This window comes from Chrysoperla carnea, chromosome 4 (genome assembly GCF_905475395.1).
Source record: "Chrysoperla carnea chromosome 4, inChrCarn1.1, whole genome shotgun sequence".
Taxonomy (NCBI): Eukaryota; Metazoa; Arthropoda; class Insecta; order Neuroptera; family Chrysopidae; genus Chrysoperla; species Chrysoperla carnea.
The window spans coordinates 40,357,550-40,380,787 of record NC_058340.1 but is presented as its reverse complement, the minus strand read 5'-3'; the positions used below and the strand labels follow the sequence as shown (position 1 = coordinate 40,380,787).

The 23,238-nt window shown below is 28.4% G+C and overlaps 1 protein-coding gene across 1 annotated transcript in view; it reads right to left on the bottom strand.

The window, feature by feature from the left end:
- LOC123298003 (carbonic anhydrase-related protein 10) overlaps positions 1 to 23,238 on the bottom strand; it is a 437,349-nt gene that overhangs the window by 94,753 nt on the left and 319,358 nt on the right. The window contains exons 4-5 of the mRNA XM_044879852.1: positions 22,044 to 22,235; positions 5,329 to 5,424 (exon numbers count right to left, since the gene is read on the bottom strand). Coding sequence (XP_044735787.1) covers positions 5,329 to 5,424; positions 22,044 to 22,235 — 288 coding nt within the window. The remainder of the gene's footprint in view (positions 1 to 5,328; positions 5,425 to 22,043; positions 22,236 to 23,238) is intronic.

Sequence of the window (23,238 nt, the reverse complement as noted above, 5' to 3'; positions counted from 1 at the left end):
AATTTCATCGTTGTCGTTTTGTTTCATTTGTCTTTCCTTTTTTTGTTACCATATATTTGTAGAGACAAAAATATTTTTTTTCTAAATATGGATACTATAGAGTGGGCGGAAAAGTATGGATATATGGCAAACACTTAATAGTTCAGATGCAAAAAAAATATTCGATTTAACGATTGAACGACAAATCGACTGGGAAACGGCTCCGGGAAACATCTCCCATGGAAAATTTTAGTTGATGTCTTAGAAACTGTCCATCCAATTGTAAGAAGAATCCGATGTTTCTTTCTTTTTTCCTTTTGGGTTAAAATAACTATTGAAAATATATTTTATACAAATGTGAAACAAATAAATTTTAACGAGCAATTGGGTGCGTATAACTTGATATATCGTCAAAAATCATTGTACGAAATAACTTATCTTTCGCTGTGATTCTAGATATTTATCGAAAAAAGCTCGTCTAGTCGTCAGATGAGATTTGTATATTTATGGGTGAAAATTAAACTAGAAAATGAGATATTTTTTATGAAAATCGAAGACAAAAACCAAATTAATTCTCCTATTATCTATAGTGTTTTGTAAAAATTAAAAAAAAATATAGTTTTGATTCGAATATTTACAAAAATACACTCCATATAAAGTATAAAATATAAATTATCTCTTCCCATAAAATCCACACAATTGAACGTAAGCTCCCCATCTTCAGTAGTTCACAGTTATAGTACCTGTTATGTGCTCATGTGTATATAAAACTATGTTTAATGTATATAGGGTGCACTCATATAGTTAAGCTACCGCTGAATATATTGGAAAATGAATGCGTCAGTACAAACACACAAAAAATTACAAACTTCTTTTGAGAAGGTTGGTTAAAGAAAATTCTTTCTCTTTCGATTTTCCAGTAAAAATGACCAAACAGCTTAACTGCCGCTCAAAAAGCTGAAGAAAAATTCCTCATATATAAAATATATTTTAAAAAGCTTTAAAGTCGCTTTTGTAAAATGAAAATTTGGATTGGTTGTAATTGAACCAAAACTTTGAAAGTCTCCTTTGTCTCATCAGAAAATGAGAATCATCAGACAGAAGAAGAATCAATAGCGGAATAACTATTGAAGTTATTTGACAGATATTTGGAAAATTATTAATGCCGTTAAGCAGTCAAAATCGCACTGGTCTATGGAATGACTAAACAAATAACAGAGTAGAATATCTGGTATAAGATTGATCATTTATACATTTGATTAGTATTGTTGCAAATTTTCATGATTTTTTAATAAGCTGAATCCCATTTTAATCCCATAATCGTAGCTTTTTTTTTTAAATACCGTTTGTCGAACGGCAAAATGAATTTCTCAATAACGAACTTTATGTCCACCCCGTAGAAGTCTTATGTACATTCGTGTTTGTATATTTTGTATGAGTTAAAAAAAAAACACTTTTTCATATATATATATATATATATTATTATAATGTAAAGTGGAAAATCTCACAAATCATTTAAAAGCCATATATCATTTTCACTTTTCTTATTTTATTCTTTATAATGTATAAATACTATACATATAGCCCATATATTCCTTCTTCACTTATTTAGGTACTGTATTTTTATAGCATTCCGTACTCAAATTAGAAAAATATTCATTGATACCTAGGTATGTAGGAATGTAGCTACATTCTCTATTTTCGATAAATTATTTTGATAAACAAAAAAATTACTGTGGGTCTAGAGAGAATGTGTTATTCTTCAGTATTGAATAAAGCTACCGATACGAAGCATGGTCTCTCAAAACTTTCTGGGTCCGAAACTGCCATATCATATTCATTTTATTGTTATTATTAAATCTGAGAAGTTTCATACTTTGTTATTTTTTATAAAATAACTAGCAATCCCGTCCACGCGTTGCTGTGGCTAAGGTTCTTGTTCTATTAAATTGTAGTAAACTATTTAAGGGGAACAGTTGGAGGACATCAGTCATGAAGATCGTAACACGTAGTCTCAGAAACACGTGGTGGTTATGCTATTAAATTGTAGCTTATATGAAAAGTTTGTATTTTTAACATAGCGCCATCTATTGAATACTTACTCAATTCAGGCAACATATATCGCCATCTGATAGAATCATTTGGAGCTAACAGATAATTGTGATTGTCAAATAATAGACAAATAATTTGCAATATAATATAATAATTTGCGACTATAAAGTGAGATGTAAGGTATCCTACCTTTCAAGTTGTAGTTAAGAAGTCCATAGCGGACAAACAACGTGCCATGTAATTTTTATACATAGCTCTATTTGTTCTTCATGAGGTAATGGTATTTTCTCGACAAATGGGTATTGTAGATATTAATTATATAATTTTTGTTTCACGATTTTTTTTTTGTTAATAAGTAGAGATCCGATAATCGTATTGGTTTATATTATTCGCACTTTCTTGATAATCTCAAACTTTAAAAAATAATGATTTATGTTCTAAAATTTAAAACAAATTTTCTTTTGATGTCCATAAACGCTCACAAATGTATACTTCATTTAAGTAGTTTAGGGTCATTTATTTAATTGGTTATATATATTTTAGGCGTTGTTTTACTGAAATAACGTTTGTTCACGACAAACTTAAAATTTGCATCGAACTTATGATTCAAAAGTTTATCTACACACTTTGTTAATATTTTCTCACTGTTTGTGTTATTTCTAGATATTATTATATTGAGAAGAATGTTTGTAATTTATAACAAAAATATTCAATATTTAATTATTGCTCTATTATTTATGGAATTCATTATTACATTTAATTGTTCATTTTAATAAATCATTTCAATTATTTTGTATATTTAACTTTATTGATTCTTCTTCATATTTCATATTTGGTACGAGCTGGCAATGTTAACGAGTTGGCATTAAAATTAAATTCTTTATTTATACTAATATAATTATAAACTCAAAGGGCTTGAAAAATGATTTTTAAAAAATGACTTAAAATAATTTTAAATCAGCAAATTTCGCTATAATTTCAAAAGGGGAAAAATTATATAAAATCTAACCCTTTCTAAAATCAATTTTTGGTGACGTTGCCTGATCTTAATTAAGTATTGATCTAATTAAGTATTGCTCTAATATGCAGCTACGCTTTTACAAAACTACGTTAAATATGCTACTCAAATTTAAATGTAATACAGAGTGGCTTATCTATCAACACAGTAGGCGTTTGGTTAAGGACGATGACGATGAAATGAAAAAAGTGTAAGTAATTACTATTACAAACAAATATATTGAACTTAAAAAAATCCAATATATTAAATCAACAGCTGGTGTTAATAGAAAAGAATATTTTTTATGTTGTAATAATCACGATTATTTGTAATTTTGGATAAACTTTTTTTCTGACATATCATATCATTTCACGTTGTTTTACATAACCTCTTATCAAACCTTATATCATTTTGAATGCATTACATAACCTCTAATCATTGACTTGCAACATTGATAAATGGAATTTATGCAATTTTGCTTGTTAAAGTTCAGTTATTATGAAAAACAGTTTTGTAAAACAACTAACGGTTATGTAAAAAGCTGATTCGTTTTAATCCATCTGCGACATTTCTATGAAATTCACTTCAAATAAATTAAATATTTATACTCAATTATTACTTTTCTCTCTATAATTTGTAAACTATTACGTTACTTTGAACTATACAAAGTTGTTCAAAAATATATTGCCACTTAAAAAAACATAATTGCAGCAGAACTGGATCAACCCGAACCCCGAATTTTTGAACCCCAAAAATATACACTTTCCAACAATTGTTCCACACTTATTCCTTGCAAGTGACATAATTTTTTTACTGCAATATAATCGTTCATAAGAGGACAATCTTTTAAGTATAGCCTAAGAAGAAATAAACTAGAGAAAGGAATGTGATTCCAACATAATAGAAAGCTTAGAAAAATATATGATAATATTCAATCTTCTCTAATTTAAAAACCCCATTTAATTTAAAATTTTATTTACAATTTTACCAATTTTCTAGTGATTTAATTTGAATATATCCCATTTTCGTATTTTTCAATTTTTGAAATGAAAATCATTCTTCTCCGATATATCTAATAATCTAATCAACAGGATACATTCCAGGAAATAAGTTTCATGCGTCATTCAACCTTTTTTCTCAATTTTCTACCGACATTTGATTTCAGAACTCAGTCTGTGTGTATTATAGAAATTTGATGAAAGTTATTTTTTATACTGATAGAATTCCATGGTCTTTTTTCCATAATATCGTATACGTATACATTATTTTCTTTTAAAAAACTTTTCAGCTCTGTATATTCGATTGGAATCAAAAGCATATAAAAAATAAATTCTGCGTTCAAATATCAAAAACACGTTCACTAAAGTGAAATGCGTTTCATTGATATCTGTATATAAAAACCCACTACAATAGACAACAAATAAATACCTACATATATATTTTCTGTTAAGGGGAAAGTTGTCTAAGTATATGATACTACTACTACTGTCTAGGTTGGTTCACTGAAATTGGTCCGTTTTTGTATTATTAACCTCCCAGAGGAAGTTAATGTAATGGGACCGATTTTGAAAATACGCAGTTTTACATATTTCCGCGGTTTCAAGCCCGCAATATCCGAATCAAACCTTTTCAATGTGATGTCTGTGTGTGTGTGTGTGTGTGTGTGTGTGTGTGTGTGTGTGTGTGTGTGTGTACGTACTTGCGTATGTTCGCATTTTCGAAAGAAACTTTTACTTGAATCATTTTGTGCAAAAACATTACAATAAAGAAATACTCAACAGGAAATATTAAAATGGAAAAAAGTTAAGTAATTTGATTATTATTTCACTAAACTCATTTTTCTCATGATTTTCACTAATTATTAGCATTTTATTGATTCTCAATGATGACCCAGCTTAAAAAAAAAGAAAGTGCCATTCTCGATTAAATTGTTTTTTCGTCTTTCAACCATTCAAATTATATAAATACAAAAATACCCCTCTTCCGAATACCTTTGCAAATGTTATGGACGGTATTTGACCAACCTTGATAAGTTTCCCATATATATTCCTTCCTATATGCATTCCCTGAACGTTAGTATGTGCTTGTCATAATCCTACGACAGGATATTACATTTCCTGGGAATGTTGATTGAGAGTTCATTTTATTATTCCTTCATTCGATTGTATAAAAGAACTATATACAAATATACACACTCTGTTTGAGCGTAATTTAATTAAATTTTTGTTTAATTTTTTCTAGTTTTTGTTTCTTATTTTTATAGTTTTTTAATTTAAATGTATTTCAATATTTTTATTTACCTGAACCATTAATGCAATCCCTACAATTCCTTGGGATTTATGTTGTGCTTCTGACATATTATGATACAATTCTTTATTAAAACCATAAATTTGTATCTGAAACAAATAAAAAAGATTTCATTAAAACATTATTGTTAATCAAGTTAATCGAAAAAATTTGCCTATAAATCCAATAAAAGTTGTATGCCCAAAAGCTAGATTTTTGAGGTTATAATTACATCATAGAAATCAAATTCGATGCAGGTATAATATGTACACCTTTAAAACAGACATTTTTCGTTTGAAGTATTTTCCTGTATCAAATTTTTTGATCGAGTTTCAAACATATTTCAACTTAAAAAAGACACCCTGTATATATAAAGCTTTGGTTTTATATTTTATGTAAGTTTCCTGTTATTAGAATTTAACATTTGAAATGCTTACGTAAAGTATTCTTAAATAAAATGTTTTTTGTAATTTAATATGATAAAATATTTCTTCATTCATCTTGATAATGTATGCGCGCTATAGTACGCTTCCTAGGATGTTTTCAATATAATTTTTTAATAATGTCAAAGAAAATTGTTCAATATAAATAAATACATATCCAGAATATACATACACAAAAAACTAACACTGAACAAAATGTTTTTTCAACACAATTTCATTTTACTCTTTTGACAATTTTCTATCCTATCCACATTTACAGGAATGAAAATGTAACATCTTGTATTGAAATACCTATTTTCTGAACTTATTTCAATAAAAATTTTTATTATTAAAAATCATATTTTTGTATTTTGCATAAGAGGAAGGTACTTATACCAAAAAATTTGTTTCATAATACTAGTTCATAAAAATTGATGATGGAAAATTATATAATATTGTGTGAATTTTATGTAGTTAGCATATGTTCTCAGATCCAAAAAAAAAAAAAACAAAACTTACTAAATGCATTTAAATTTTTATTATGGTTGATATTTTTCCAGATTTTTTCGGGAGACCTCAGAAATTGTATTTCTTTCTCCCGACTTCCCATATCAACATAAATTGTCGGTAAGACTTCAGTAAATAAAGGTATTATGGTCATTTATTTCATCTTCAGGTAAATTCGAAAATTATAAATTAAATAGACAGTTATTATTATTAGCTGCAAATTTAAATTTTTTGAATGATGTTTTAATGGAAGAGTTTAACTGACTGACTATCATAACTGTTATCTATATGCAATATACAAGCTGTATAACAATTTTCACCTTAAATAAATTCATTTAAATATCACGGAATTCATTAATGAATCTTATCTATTTATTGTTCATAAATAAGGACTGACTGACCAGTCCTGTTCCAACGTATAATTGACTGACTGTCATAACTGTTACCTATATGCAATATAACTGCTGTATAACAATTTTCAGCTTTAATAAATGCATTTAAATACCACGGAATTCATAAATGAATCTGATCTATTTATTGTTTATAAACAAGGGCTAACTGACCAGCCCTGTTCTAACATCTAACTGACTGGCAATCATAAATGTTATTTATATGCAATATATAATCTATTAGTAAATTCATTTTAGTACCACGTAAAACTGCGCTGTTTCGATAGCATATAGCTGACCCCTGTTCTATTGTTCGCTTCACTGACCGCATTATGTTTATACAACAACTATAACCATACTACAAATTATCAGCTATATTTGTATTTTGAAACACTATAAACCTAAGAGTAAAAGTACCTAAATATAGAAAATTACTATCGATCGTCAGAAGTTATGAATTACTAACCTTTATTTAAGCGAAAAAAGGATGCATTCTTTTTCCAATAATTGAAATTGAGAAAATACATAAAGGACACACACATATAAATAAAATTACTATAGAAATGTCCTTGGATGAATGTCCGGAACTGGCCCCAGATAATCATATTTTTATTCAAATTTTTTTAGCTTCATTAAACAAGACATTGTATTGAAGCTTCATTGCCAAGATATACAGATAGATGTAATGAACTAATTAAATATGTTTATGGCAAATGCGTTTAATTCACTTAATTCGGGGCAAGAGCTGAACAAACACGGATTTGGATGATTCTATGAAAAATTTCAGGTAAAAAAGTATATTTTATTGAGAGAAAGTCAATACTTTCTTTAAAGAAATATCAATGACATAAAGTATAAGAGCGATATTTATTTAAATAAAAAACAAATACATTTTAATTAAATTATCTCTTAAGGGCGGCAACATGCAAGAAAAAGGATATTCATTTTTAGTGAATTTTCTATTCGATGGAAATGCTACTGCTCTTATTCTCCGAACTTCGTGAGGCAATTTTATTTAAATGTAATTGTTTAGTTATAAATTTTTCTTTTTTATGATTTGACTATTTTCCTTTAAATTAAAACTAAAACGAGTAAATCGGACTTTATGAATTGGTGTTCCAACTCCGGTAAAATGATGAAATTACTTTTTTTAAATAAAATGATTTACCATTCGCTTAGATTACGTAGGTCCTGAGCGGCGATTTTTTTATAATAATGTTATCCTTTAAATTAAAACTAAAACGAGTATATCTAACTTTATAAATTGATGTTCCAACTCCGGTAAAATGATGATGTTACTTTTTTTTCTTCAATAAAATGATTTACCATTCGCTTAGCTTACGTAGATCCTTAACGGCGATTTTTTTATAATAATGTTATTACTGTAAATGTTTACAGAGATAATAATTATTTTTTCTTTGATATCAAGATATAATTTTATTTTTAAGAAATAAAAAAGGAAAATAATGACATCGTTGTTCGTTTCATTTTAAAAAAATGTGTGGAGGAAGATATTTTTTATTTTGCCTCTACTCAAGATATTCTTTGTTGTGAATTTTACACGAAGCATGATGAATCGATGTAATATCCACTAAATTATTTTTTTTGAAATGTCAAACAAGGTATTTTGTAAACAGATTTAAGAGGCTTCGGGGCTCAGTATTTTTAACGTGGATAGTGAGAGTTTGCGTAAATACATCGATAAAATTTTTCATGTAAATACGAAAAAAAAAAAAAATTAAATTTGTTAGACAAGCGAAAGAAAATTACGATAACCTAACGTAATTTGTGAACAACGCTAGCAAATTTCAGTTCGTTATTTTAATATCCACTAGAGACTAATCAAGGAAGAGTTTCACTAGTTTGTATTTTTCTTAGAATGCGTACACAAATTTTGCTATTCTTAAAGCCTCATTGAGGTATTTCGTTATCAGATTTAGGAGGTTACAGGATTCAATAATCTTGCAGAAGAGTTGGAGGCTTAGGTAAATATGTCAATAAAAGGCGCGTTTTTAAGTCAATAAAATATAAAATTAATTAAGTAGAAACTTTTAAATTTGTTTTTTCTTTTCAGGGTCTTAATCTTGTACTTGGAAATCACGCAGACATTATTACAATATCATTTTTACTTCCAATTTCAAAACACTAAAATGCTTACTGCTACATCATCGCAGTTAATTATCATGCTTCTTCAGAAGAGCAGCTCCTTAATTCTACTCTTTTGCAACTTTTTAGAAAATGGTCAAATAAGTGAAAACTGACTAACTTTTCAGAATCATTCATTAATAGGTTGGCTGATAAGTCCCCGGTCTGACACATAGATGGCGTCGCTAGTATTAAATGCATATTATTTTTATATAGTACCAACCTTCAAATGATTCGTGTCAAAATTTGACGTCTGTAAGTCAATTAGTTTGTGAGATAGAGCGTCTTTTGTGAAGCAACTTTTGTTATTGTGAAAAAAATGGAAAAAAAGGAATTTCGTGTTTTGATAAAATACTGTTTTCTGAAGGGAAAAAATACAGTGGAAGCAAAAACTTGGCTTGATAATGAGTTTCCGGACTCTGTATTTTTTCCCTTCAGAAAACAGTATTTTATCAAAACACGAAATTCCATTTTTTCCATTGTTACATCAACCACCTTAATATGCCATCATCTAATAATCTAAATATTTTCATTATGAAAAGTCGAAGCATATAAAAAGTATAAGTTCTTTTCGTTAATTATTTTTTTATATTTCATTCATTTTAATTTAGGTTAATCAAGAAAATTAACAATTTCTTAAATTTTATGATAATTTTTCTATTTGGTAAATAAACTATATTCGTGTCATTCGAAACGGAAAGGTTTCTTTTGTTTTGAAAATTAATTTCGTAGAATGTTTTTAATTATATACCAACTAAAAAATTCATTTAAGTATTTCTAAGAATTAAATTAATTTAAAAAAAAATTCATTTTAAATGTTTAATTAAACGAATGTATTTACGTTTTGTTCGGGAAAATAATACGCATGTTTTTATTGTAATATTGTTAATATTTGTGTTTTTATAATAATTTATATGTTTATTTAATTTTTGTTTAAAAGAAACTTATTATACCTTGTATATATGTTAATATATGTAATATATATCAAGGTGTATTAAGTTTAGTTCCAAGTTTATAACGCTTAAAAATATTGCTGTAACGAACAAAATTCTGGTATCGGTGTTCATAAAATCATATAAATAATTCATATCCGGTTTTCTGCCCTTCTGTCCGTCCGTTAAAACGTAAATGAGCAACATAGGTCAAAGTCGTCGATCCGTGGGACCAATCTTGTAAACTGTTAGAGATAAAACAAACGTTTAAATGTAAGAAATGTTCCTTATAAAACAATAAGCAACTTTTGTTTGAAATATTTTTTCGTAATCATCACTGTTTACATGCGAGGCAGAAATTATCTTAGAAGCATTGTATAGTATGTATATACAGGTATTGTTTATATTTTATATTTACGTTACATATATTATGTATGTGTTTGTTTGTTTTATGTTTTTTTAATTTCTTGACGTAAAAAACCAAACGAAAGCGTAATCAACACTGTCTATACGTGGTCATGGTTCAGTAATTAACCCAGTCAATTGTTTCCAATTACATTTTAGTTGCTTTTGTTAAATAAAAAATTTAGGAATTACGTTTATAAGGAATTTGTTTACTTGCTTTTTAATTGGATAAAAATAAATTTAATTTCTTCTTCTCAATTTGTACGATTTGAATACTTTGATTAAACCCAAATAGTGAGATAAAAATTACCTTGCTTTGATTCTTTCATAAAATATGTTATCTTCCTTCTTTAAAGTTTTTTAAAAGTTCTTCATTAAGTGGCCTCTACATTCATTCTTTTTAGGCCTCACGCTTTGAATTTTTCATCACAATTAAAATTACTATCCACATTTTAGTACAATTAAGCGTATTAGTGTTTTAAACTAAAATTTACTTTTTCGTCTCGCTAAGTCAAAATTTATATACTCTTTGGGTATTAGAATAGAATTTAAAAAAGTCAATTTTTTTTAAATTTTGAACTCCATTCCCTTGTCAAAAATGAATATTTCTTTCGTAAATGGAAATGATTTGAATAAAGACTTCGATAAATAAATAAATAATAAATCAAATTTGAATAAAAAGATAAATGAAAACGGTATTATTTTATAAAATTTAATAGAAAATAAATGATGCTATCCAAAACAAAAATAACAATTTTATATTATTGTTGTTATTTAATTTTTTTTTGTTTTATTCGATATATATTGTCGACAGACACATTTTATTTCTATACGTTACATACAAACAAACAAACACTGTAATTTTAATTATTATTATTATTATTTTTGTTACAATAAAATAACGAATTGTTGGAAAACAATTAACTTCCTGTAATTTGTTCATTAAAAATCTATTTTTGAATAGACAGAATATGGGTCTGTTGTATTCATGGAATGGAATGAGTCTGTGTCAATGTTGCAAAAAGTATAGACAAACGGGGGATGAGAAATGGGAATTTAAATAATATAATGGAAATTTTATATACATATGTATTAAAATTGTTTTAAATACACTGTTCGAGAAAGTTGGCTATGAAGGCCCGATGTTTAGGTCACTTCATTGACATCTGTTACGTTTTTTATTTTACCTATCGTGCATCTGTTTTTCGCAAAAGTGTTTTTGTGTATTAACAAGTGAAATCGAACAATTGACTGAGTTAATTGTTGAAATACCATGTATAGACAGTGTTGATTACACAATCAGTTATTTTTTACGTCATATATGTAAAGAAAGATATCCACTCCTCTTAAATACATACTTACATACTGTATGTTCCTAATCTAATTTACGCCTTCACGAGTAGACAGTGATGTTTACGAAAATATGTTTCAAACAAAAGTTGTTTATTTTTTATAAGGAACATTCTTTACATTTAGGTTTTTGTTCTATCTCAAACGGCTTACAAGATTGGTCCTACTGACCCAAGACGCAATTGACATATGTTGCTCATTTACGAACTCGATCTCACTTTTTGCGTTCTAAGCACGTTATAAAAATTTCAGCTTGATATTTCTTTTCGTTTTTGAGTTATCGTGGTGACGGACGGACAGACAGACAGACATGCGGACGAACGGAAATGGACTAATTAGGTGATTTTATGAATACATATGCCGAAATTTTGTTGGTTGCATCAATATTCTTAAGCGTAGCATACTTAGGGCTAAACTTAGTATACCTTGATATATTTCATATATATACATGGTATAAAAATTGGAAAAATCTTGACAGTAAATGCGTTTTTGCAATCGGTGGCGGATAAATTTGAAAAAAAAGTTATTCATTCGCGAATATAATGAAAAGAAAAATATTGAATAATTATAGCCAGTATTGTAAATTTGTAGTGGGATTTTTGGAAGACGTTTCTTGGCGATGTGTGGAAAAACGAACATGAAAACTTTCATTAGACCATTTATGCAGCCACTATTTGGACTTCAATTTCCGAAGCTAAATTTATTGTAAAAGTTGATTAAAATAATAGAAACTTAATTGAAAAAGTCATCCTTTTTGGGACAAACTACTAAAAGACAATTGTATCAATGTAAATTTGTTGGACGCCACTTGAGCCATAAATTAAGGTGAGCTACGCGACAAATTCAAGAGGTATATCTTTGTAATTTTACACAGGCCGTTTTTCTTGAACAAAAGCTACGGCATGTAAGTCAATAGTATAGCCGTCCTTCCCTTGACGACCTTCCCATACATTGTCAAATACTACAATTTCTCCACGTTTATCCTCTTTCTACTCTTTATAAACTCCCTGTTACCAAACATTTCATGCACATTAATTTACTATAAAAGGAATAGAAAATGCGAGTATTATGGTAAAAAATATAATGTAAAGTGTGATGTAAATGAATTGTATACTGTCTCATTGTTTAACTCTGTTTCGATGTCGTTTAGAAGGTAACGATTTTACAATCGTATATAGAACAATATTTGCATTTTGACAAATCCTATTTAAACAAAACCTTTCTTGAAATTTTAGTTTTCAACTCTAATCCGTCATTAAAACATTGACATTATTCTCAAATTTTCGAAAATCAAATTTTAGGATATCCTTGTGCGATAATATTCAGTTAAACTTTTACGCTTGTTGATACGATAGAACAATAAAACAGTTTTTTGTACTCAAATCATATTCTTAACTGGTCAAGTAAACCTAAAATTTCTATGAAATTTCGGCAGATAGTTGTAGAATACGTAAAAAAAATCAGCCTTAGCTGGTTTAAGAACTGTTAAAATCTCAGTTGTTTTAGTGTCCATTTAATTTGTGCACATAATAGTTCATAGAACAATGTTTCGTATCTGAATAACTCGTTCTCAATAAAAGATTGACTGTTCACTGATCATGTAATATCATCGAGTTTCGATAAATTTTCTCTAAATCTACTAAATCAAATAAATAATAAAGTTTGAACAATTTTTGCCGTTAGGAGATTTGGACGTTTTTACATGATCTGAGGAACAAATAGGAAGGTCTGTATATTAACAGTTACAAATAACATTTTCTAGTTTATTACCACCGAGGCCGTCTGGAAAAAGAAACATAAATTGTGAATGCGCACGTGTCTGAAAATGAACTATACTTCATCAAAGTAATATCACAGTATTCGATTTGATAAGACTTTGGAGTAAGTATTATCCTTAATACAACAGTTTGATATACAGTAATAGGTTGGCTGATAAGTCCCCGGTCTGACACATAGATGGCGTCGCTAGTATTAAATGCATATTATTTTTATATAGTACCAACCTTCAAATGATTCGTGTCAAAATTTGACGTCTGTAAGTCAATTAGTTTGTGAGATAGAGCGTCTTTTGTGAAGCAACTTTTGTTATTGTGAAAAAAATGGAAAAAATGGAATTTCGTGTTTTGATAAAATACTGTTTTCTGAAGGGAAAAAATACAGTGGAAGCAAAAACTTGGCTTGATAATGAGTTTCCGGACTCTGTATTTTTTCCCTTCAGAAAACAGTATTTTATCAAAACACGAAATTCCATTTTTTCCATTTTTTTCACAATAACAAAAGTTGCTTCACAAAAGACGCTCTATCTCACAAACTAATTGACTTACAGACGTCAAATTTTGACACGAATCATTTGAAGGTTGGTACTATATAAAAATAATATGCATTTAATACTAGCGACGCCATCTATGTGTCAGACCGGGGACTTATCAGCCAACCGTCTCCTTTGTTTCAAAGGTGCTTCAGTTGCCCTACAGCTTCAACAAACTTTGGGATATTTCTTGGCGACACTTCATTTATTTCACTTGAGTCTACTTAAAGTGAGGGTGTCGTTCGAGAGAGGGAGAGAGGCTTTCTCATTCACACAGAGTATAAATTCCAGTTGCCTCCACTTCGTGACAAAATCTTATAGATCGTTCCCGGTGGGATCGATTTTGTGCATATGGTTATGGAATTTAGAATGGTCAGTATGTGCCGTATAATGACTGCCCCCCCCTTTGCAAACGCTCTGAAGCATTTTTTCATGAAAATTCTTTTAAAGAGTATTTATATGGTATTTGCCCATGAATTTTTGCCCAAGAGCAGTGCATCATACATTTTTCTATTTTGGTTTCAATTATGGTTTTTGGTATCAATAATAACATTTCCCAGCCGTTCTTGCGCCCTTTTTGGTCAATTCGTCAGGCTCTTCGTTCCCATAGTAAGAGTATCTTAGCACACAGCCAATAATGACTTTGTCATGTTAATTCAGGTGTTTTCACAAGAAGATAAACCTGTGTAATGAACTTGTTATCATTATACGTACACATAAGAACAATTCATTAAATACTTTTAAAATTTGATGAATGTATCTTGCAAATCTTATATACAGGAGATATGTCAGTGAGATAAAGATGACTACACTTACCCCCGGAACTGTTTTATATGATCATTATTATATTATTAATAATAATGATAATAACTGAAAATTTTAGCAAGGTGATTATTATTTATTATTATGATTTTATAATCTACACATTTCATCATTAATGTTATATTTATCATAATTAACTGTTGTTCAGTGGTTTCAAAAAAAAAAAAAATTGTTAAGTGTACAATGAAACCATAGAATAAATGGTTCGGTGTGTTACTTTTAATACCTTTTAGGTGATTAAAAGTGTTTCTGATAAATGAATCGAACGTATCATACACAGAACTATATTTGAAATTTTGATGTGAAAATTGTGTCATAGCTCGAGGAGGCCACAGTCTTAAATGATTGAAAAAAAGGAAGTAGTTCGAAAAGAATGAATTTTTATTAATAATAACGGGTACGCCATCTTTTATATCGGTATGTAAAGATTGATAACATTGAATAACCGATTTCTATAAATGAGGTATTTTTATTCAATTTGTTAATTTGCAATTAATTTAGAATTGTTTTAGTACTGCGTTTGGCCCGAACTGTTACGTTATTTTATACATTTTTTTGGTTGCTTGTGGATGTACTTATGTCCTCTATGATAAAACATCGACTTTTTTTCCTTTCACATACTGACGTATATAAGGTTACTATTTTATTGACACTCGGTAATATTTAAATTATATTCATATTAATGATGATTAATGGTTTATGGCGGTAAGATTTTGTTTTTGTGTACAAGGGAATATTATAATTCCGATGGGAGTAATTTTTTCACACGTAAGTTGATGATAATGATTTGATATTAATATTAAAATTAAAATGAATTTAATAATTTATCATTGTTAGGCAAATAAATAATCTCTTATTTAGGTAATATAGCATTATAATCTGTTCAATTGTATCAATATTGAACCACGATTATGGTTATAAGAGAATATGTAAATTTCGGGGCTATTGGTTAAAGAATAAGTCTTTTACGATCCAAAGTCTCAACTCGACGTAATACTTCTTAAACATGGACAGTACGTTAGGGGTGAGGATAAAAGAAATCGCAAGCCAAAATGTAAACTACAACACTACTTTCGCCAACAAAAACGGTGCCAAAAATGAGTAGGAACCTTAATCCGGACTTTTTCCTTAACAATTATCAGAGTCTCATAAAAAATAAGTTAGTAACCTACTTCGAGATTTATGACCCATGTTTCTTCGAAATAGGACGATTTAAATCTTTTCCTAAAATTTGAATTTTATTTTTATACAAAACGGAAAGTTTTGTTTAATAGTCTGTCTCGCTGAATATTAGGTAAAAATCCTGATTCCACTCATCAATTTTGTTTCAGCTTTGCATCTTTTATTGATAGTACAAACGGTGGCAAGGTTCGATTAGCGTAGCCGAAAAAAAAAATTCAACCGTTATTTTCGAAGTAACGTGAATGATAATTATACAATGTACAAGAAGGATATAATAGTTTTTTGAAGGGATTCTAATAATTGATAGGAGTGGCATCCAGATCATAGTCCCGTCCAGTTTAAAACCAATAGTCCATTTTTCTTGAAGATTCAATCCGATAATACAATAAAAAATTTGTAGGTCTAGAGACTGGTCTTATATCTACATAACATTCATTCATTTTTACATTGATTTTGATTACTATTTTTGAGCAAAGTTGAACTTTTCCATAGAAGTGGATGAATAACGGCTAGTACAAATATATTTGTGTCAGTAATAGAAAAATATTATGTTACATTGAAACGTTTCAAAAACAATTTTCTTAAAAAAGGAAAAACAGTAAAGCTAGATGTATTATGGTTGTTCCATGTACTTAATATATAAATAAATATAACCTACCAGTTAAGTTGGTCAAACTGTATGGTTGTATGATGTAACCTAAGAGCTGTTATGTTAACGATCGTGTGTTGGTACATACTACATACATCATTTAATATTTTTAGTTAACTATCTAGAAATGGATCCATGTTGTGCGGATGCACTTAAAATATCATTTCTATATTTGAAATAAAATATTATTTTTTTGTATCTACTATCTTTTAATTTCACAAGTGTTGTTGTGAGTCCAAAAATGCATATCAAATTACATACAATTTAATGAAAAAGTACAATTTAATGATAATTTTCATTTGAGCAAATGTAATATTTATTATGAGCTAAGATAAGATCCGTAACTAACTGTTAACGTCAAACCACTACTTTTAAAAGGGTTGCATTAATATATATTGTCAGAGAGATTTAAAAGGTGTAAGCGTTATCTCTGTAAGTCAAGCCATAAGTTTTCAGAAGTTCTCTTCAGTGAGATCCTTTGCTTTAACTTACTTTGACTTTTTTTCGAAATATTTGATCCCGAATATTAAGATGAGAAAAGAAATTTTTTAAGATGGCTTTTTGTATGAAAAACAATCTTTTAAATGGGATGAAATGAACACTTGACTGACTTCAGTAACAAAGGTAGCTCCAATATATAGTATATCGCATTTATGATGAAGACACCCTCAAATTTTTGTTATTCATTTGAATATCGATTTGAAATTTTGCACAATCATGTAAGGTGATGGGTCTCCTTTTAAGATGCTTTACCGAAACCTAAACTTCAAACTCAGCCTACTACAAGTTGACAAATAGGGCTGATTCTTAATATTTTGCCTATAGCGTCAGAGATGGTTGGAGATATCGAGAAAAAAAAACCATCAGAAAAAGTTGCTTAGAATATTTTTTGACACCCATATACCGATTTTCTTTGATACCCATATACCGATGACCAAATTCGCCTATTTAATTTTTCATTATTTTGGTCTTTACTCAAAGTTATGACAAGCTTATTACGATATTTCAATATATTACAATATTAAATTATTAATTTGACCATTTTTTAATGCGAATTTTGTCACGAAAATCGGTATATGGATATAAAAAAATTATTTTAAGAAACTTTTTCTAATAGTTTTTTTCGATTTTTCTAATCGTCTCTGACGCTACACAAAATATTTAGAATCGGCCTTATTTGCCTATTTGTAGTAGGCAAAGTTTAAAATTCTGATTTCGGTTAAGTATTTAAAAATAATGTAGCTCATCTCCTTGCATGACTGTGCAAGATGATTTAATGGATATTCCATTAAATAATGAAAATAAGAGGGTGTCTTCATCTTAAATACGACACACTGTGTATATATTTGACTTCTTGAATTATCGAATAATTCGATAAGTCAGTTAAAATCAGTATTTTCTTAATAAGTTAAAACTATCTACAATCAAAGTTAGTATTCTGCTCTGAATTATATGCTGTCTTTTGCCTTCGTATTAGGAGACAAGACAGTCTATAATCAATTTGATGCGTTTCATTGAGGGATTAAATTCATTAATTTCTCTATTTTTGACCCAAAATTGTCTCACATTATCTAATAATAGTTAAAGCGTGAAATTTAATAGATTAAAAAATAAATTTTTTTCCGCATCCTTTCATATTGGATTTATTGCCCTTTTTTTAGAATAAAGAAACAAGTTTCGTTAATCTATGTCGTTACAAGTACATGCACTCACTATACAACTCATAAAAATTATCGGAAGTAATACGGAGAATATTTTCAGATATCGTAGAATTGTTTGGTTTTCTGATAAGGATACATTTATAAAGAGATTTCAGTGAGTGCTTTACATAAATATAATTCTACCACAAAGATATTTCAATATTTCTATTTCAAACAATTCTCTTTGTTTGCGTTTAAGAAACATAATATAATATATTGATATTATTTTCTCAATGTTTAGAAAATTATAACAGACCCATCTGTATGATCATAAATAAACTGTTATATTCCACAAAACTTATCACATAATCGTAAATATTCTAGCATAAAATGGAAACATAAATTTTCTATAAAGTTCTATTTCTGTATAATATACATAAAACATACGCTCCTTTTGATATCAAGTATTATATCTTTAGTATTGAAAGTGTTGAGCGCTCGACGACACAAATAATTATTATATTTATTACTGAAATCTTAAAATTATGGATGTATGGATGGCTTACCCAAAGTCCAGTTATTAAGTTTTGATGACAGTTGCGATAACTAGTTACTTATATACACTCTTTATTTTATACTTCTTCTTAGTACAAGAGTAGCTGCGTGGTATTTTACCAAAGTACGTCATGAATTATAGTATACTTTAAGGGATTTTTCGACTTTTTTTGGATTGTTTTGTTTGGAAAAATTTTATTATTGATGGAAAAAAATAATATTATACAATATTAAAAAAGTATATATATAAAACACGGATAAACAGTGATGTTTACGTACAAATGTTTCAAACAAAAGTTGTTTATTGTTTTATAAGAAACATTTTTTTACATTTAAACTTTTGTTCTACGTCTAACGGCTTACAGGATGGGTCCGATGGACACAAGACCCAATTTACCTTTGTTACTCATTTACGAACTCGACCTCATTTTTTACACCCGCATCTCTTTTCGTTTTTGAGTTATCGGGTCGACAGACGGACAACTTAAAATGGACAAATAAGGCGATTTTATGAACATCCATACCAAAATTTTGTTGGTTGCATCAATATTTTTAAGCGTTACAAACTTGGGACTAAACTAAGTATACCTTGATTTATTTCATATATACCTACATGGTATGAAAAAAGAAAATTCACGAAAAGAAATATTTCAGTTAAAATTAATACCATCTCAATATAAAAAGTCTATGAGAAGCAGCATATATAACTAGAATGTGTAGTTAAAGCATGTTTCTTAGGAAAAATATAAATTTTAGGTTTGTAAGACAAAGAAGTTAAACCAGTTTTAAATAATTTTTAAGATTTTTCAATTTTACATTTATGCGAAGACAAAGGTGTGAAAATTTTTTTAAAATTTCATTTAAGTTTTGTTCACAGAATGAAGTAAAACACACAACAGATTTCTTTGACAAGATTTTTGACAAGTTTATTTTGGTTACCAGGACATAATATTCCATTTTTCTTATTACTCCATGCAAACCAGCAACAGGAACGAAAAACAGAAAGATTCTTTTCGTAATCAAGGTATAAAAATATTTCAAAACTTGATGATCGCACAGACATAAAAAGTTTTATAAGAAAAACCACAAATTTTCAGTTAAATTAAAATTGGTAACAAAACTAAAATTATTTTATGGTTTGAAATTTTTTTAAACACTCACTGCCAAAATATTTCTGAAAAGTTTCTTTTTTTAGCGTCATTTAAATTTCCATATTATTAAAGACTTAATTTTTGATAATCCAGTGAAAATACGAACTAACTTTGATCCACATAGATCACATGACTTTATTAATAAATATTATCTTTACCTTTTTATTTTATCCCTTATACACATAAATGTATTTGGTTCTATCTTCTTGTAAATGTATCTCTTCCTATCTTCTCAAACACAAACATGCAGTGAAGAGAATAATTACAATAAATATACGGAATGTCAAGTTAAATTCATGGGTATTAAAAAAGTTCATGACCAATCGATGCCTTATTGAAGACAGTGTTTCTGAATTTCCTTGACTTCCATGAAAATATTAATCATTTATGTAAGGCGTGGCTTTTTAACTGGTGTTTTTTTCAAAATATTTTGATAAAACCTCGATTTGAATTCCTAGAACGAATAATTTTGTGATAATTGATTTTATGATGGCGACAACAAAATAATGATTAACGTTTAAATGAAGCTCCTACTGACTATGATACCGAATTTTTCCGTTATCTAGCTAGGAAATTCCACTATTGGTTTGTCTGCATAGTTTAAATCTGTATCTGCAACTGAAATTTAATGCTGGGCACTATAAATTGAAAATCTTTCCTTCTGTCTTTGTCCGCTTATAAACTGTAGCTCACTTCAATATGATTTTTAGGATTTTATAGTGAATTCTTCTTGGAATGTTGCAACAATATTGGTAAAATATTCGATAAATGTTCTGACCACTTAACATTGATTTAGAAAAAACACTTGGTGGGAGCGCATATAAATATATTTTATATAGCCGGGTGTGATATTTTGGACATTTAATTGCGTTTCCACCAGGTGAGTTGCAATATATAAACACTGATAAAACAATGAACTGTTTAAACGCCAAAGAAACGTTTCATATGATTGTTTGTAGAAATGCACAGACACTACGTTTATAGAGATGAAATTTAAACATTCTGTATATTCGATTAAGGATTCCGAATTTGAGTGTATTTAACATTTACGTATTATATCTACTATAACAACTTGAACACCATATTAAGTGAAATATCTCTGACATTTTAATTATAGGATTAAGTACTTTTGAAACTAAATTGATAAATATTGGTTTAATTCACATACAGTACCTACCAAAACAGATTCACGGTGATTTATTTTAATATCCGTTGTGCGAATATAAAAAGATATTAATTTGTAAAGATATTTGTTGGTAATATTAATAAATAGCCCAAAGATTTTGTTGTTTTTAAAAATAAAACAAAAAAATTTAAGAAACCCCCACCATAAATCGGGTCTGATCGAATTGTTTGTGACATCGTAGCTTCTGAACGGATGAACCCACTTTGATTTTTTGTTTATTTGAAGGGTTATTTGATTAATAGTGTTCTTTCGCTATGTTTCATAAAAATCATTTCATCCGTTAGAAGATCATCTCCTCTTCTCCAAACTTAAAACACTCTCGTTCAAATTATCTTTTAATAAAAATTTTTAATTCCTTAATAAGCCCACATGACAAGGATAGACACAGTACAACTAACACGTTAAACTTATAGCACCCTTCTTTTAAGTATAGGGCATTTAGTTAAAGGGTTAAATAGAATATTTGGTGCTTCAGAGGCCTAACAAGCAATTTTCAGATTTAAACAAATAATTTTCGTGTGTGTGTGTTTTACTAGGGCGCATAAAGAATAATCTGAAAGTTGCCTTTTCGACCTTATTGCAGAGCAGGTGTCAAGCGACATTATCATAGCAAAAATTATATTCCAACCAATTTCGTGCGTGTGATTTGCCGACCTCACATATTCACAGAGAACATGATCTCATTTTTCACATTTCTGAAGCTTTAATTTTGGCGTGGGTTAAAAGTCACATATTGATATTTAAGCTTAATCAAACCATAATATTTGGCCTGAATTGGTATAAAATTAGGTTCTAATTGATTGATTGGTTGATTGATATGATTTTTATGTGTTTGATTTCGATGTAATACTAATACTTTAAAATACAAAAAAAGAAAGTTCCGTAAATTGGGTTTTGTGACTCCAAAACTATAGGGGTCAAATAACAAACAATTCTAATAACTTGTAATAACTGTTCTGTGATTTTAAGTGAATCAAATACAGGAAAGAAATATGTATAAGTACATAATTAGCAAGAAATTCCTTCAAGCAACGCTGAGCCTTGCAGCTAGTAAACTAATAATCAAATAAAAAGTTATGTACGTACCTCGCCAGGAAATCTATATCCTTGAATTTGATGTTCAGATCCATGATTATTTTCTGTACCATAATGTATATAAATTTCTTCAAATTGATAACGATACGCTAAAGGACCGCCACTAATATTCACGTGCTGTTTACTACTTTGATCCACCCTAAATACTAATGATTGACCAGTATTATATAATTTCCCTGATACCTGTAACAAATGAACAAACAAAAATCATTTAATTTCATTAACCTAAAAATGCCATATTGTGATATGGTCTTACAAATTAAAAATTAACTTTCTGACATTTTTTTATATAAGTTATAAAATCAATTAATAGAGTGCTTGAAAAATAAACTGACTTGTTAGAAAACGCTCTGAATGTTGGGTATAAAATTGGTAAATATAAACTGGGCATTATTTATATCTTTTAACATAAGTGACGGAAGGTTTCACATTTTTAAAAGTCATAGGTACAAATATGATCAACAGAATAATACAGGCCTTTAAACAAATCTGTAAAAATATGGTTTGTAAAAAAATTTGTTACAAAAAAATATGATCAAGGATTCTATGTTTCATTTTGAAATAATCTTTTATTCAACACGTATCAATTTAAGTTTTAAAGTTGGCATTCAGGGACACATTGTATGAAACCTCCATGAAATTGTCTGAAGTAATAAAACTGAAAAATTCTAAGGTGGGATATTTAATGCCCAGTTTGATTACGTCTCTATAGAATAATAAAAAAAAAATTTTTTTTTTCAGACATAAATAGCTCTGTTTTTTAATAAATTAAAAATAGAGCTATTTAAAGTATATTACAATGTTTAAAAGCTTTTTCGACATTGTCATTTCATAATTTTTATGCTATTATTTAATTCACTACGTTCCGCATTCATTCGTTCCAACCCCTCGTTATTCCACCACAAACATTCCATTGTATACAGTTTCTTGATGACACGTGAAAAATTATGTATATAACATATTTGTGTATAAAAAAAGTAAATTAATTCCCCCATATTCTGTTTTGTGGGGAGAAATTATCCATAAAATTATGCTTATTTAACTGCTTGAGCCATTAAAAAAGTTGGGCATATTACTGCAGTCTTATAACCTCAAGCTTATAGAAATTTTAACCCAACAGTGAAATATTCTTCACCAAAAACTTCCACGCAAATTTTAAATAAACGTAAATTTTTCCATGAACTTT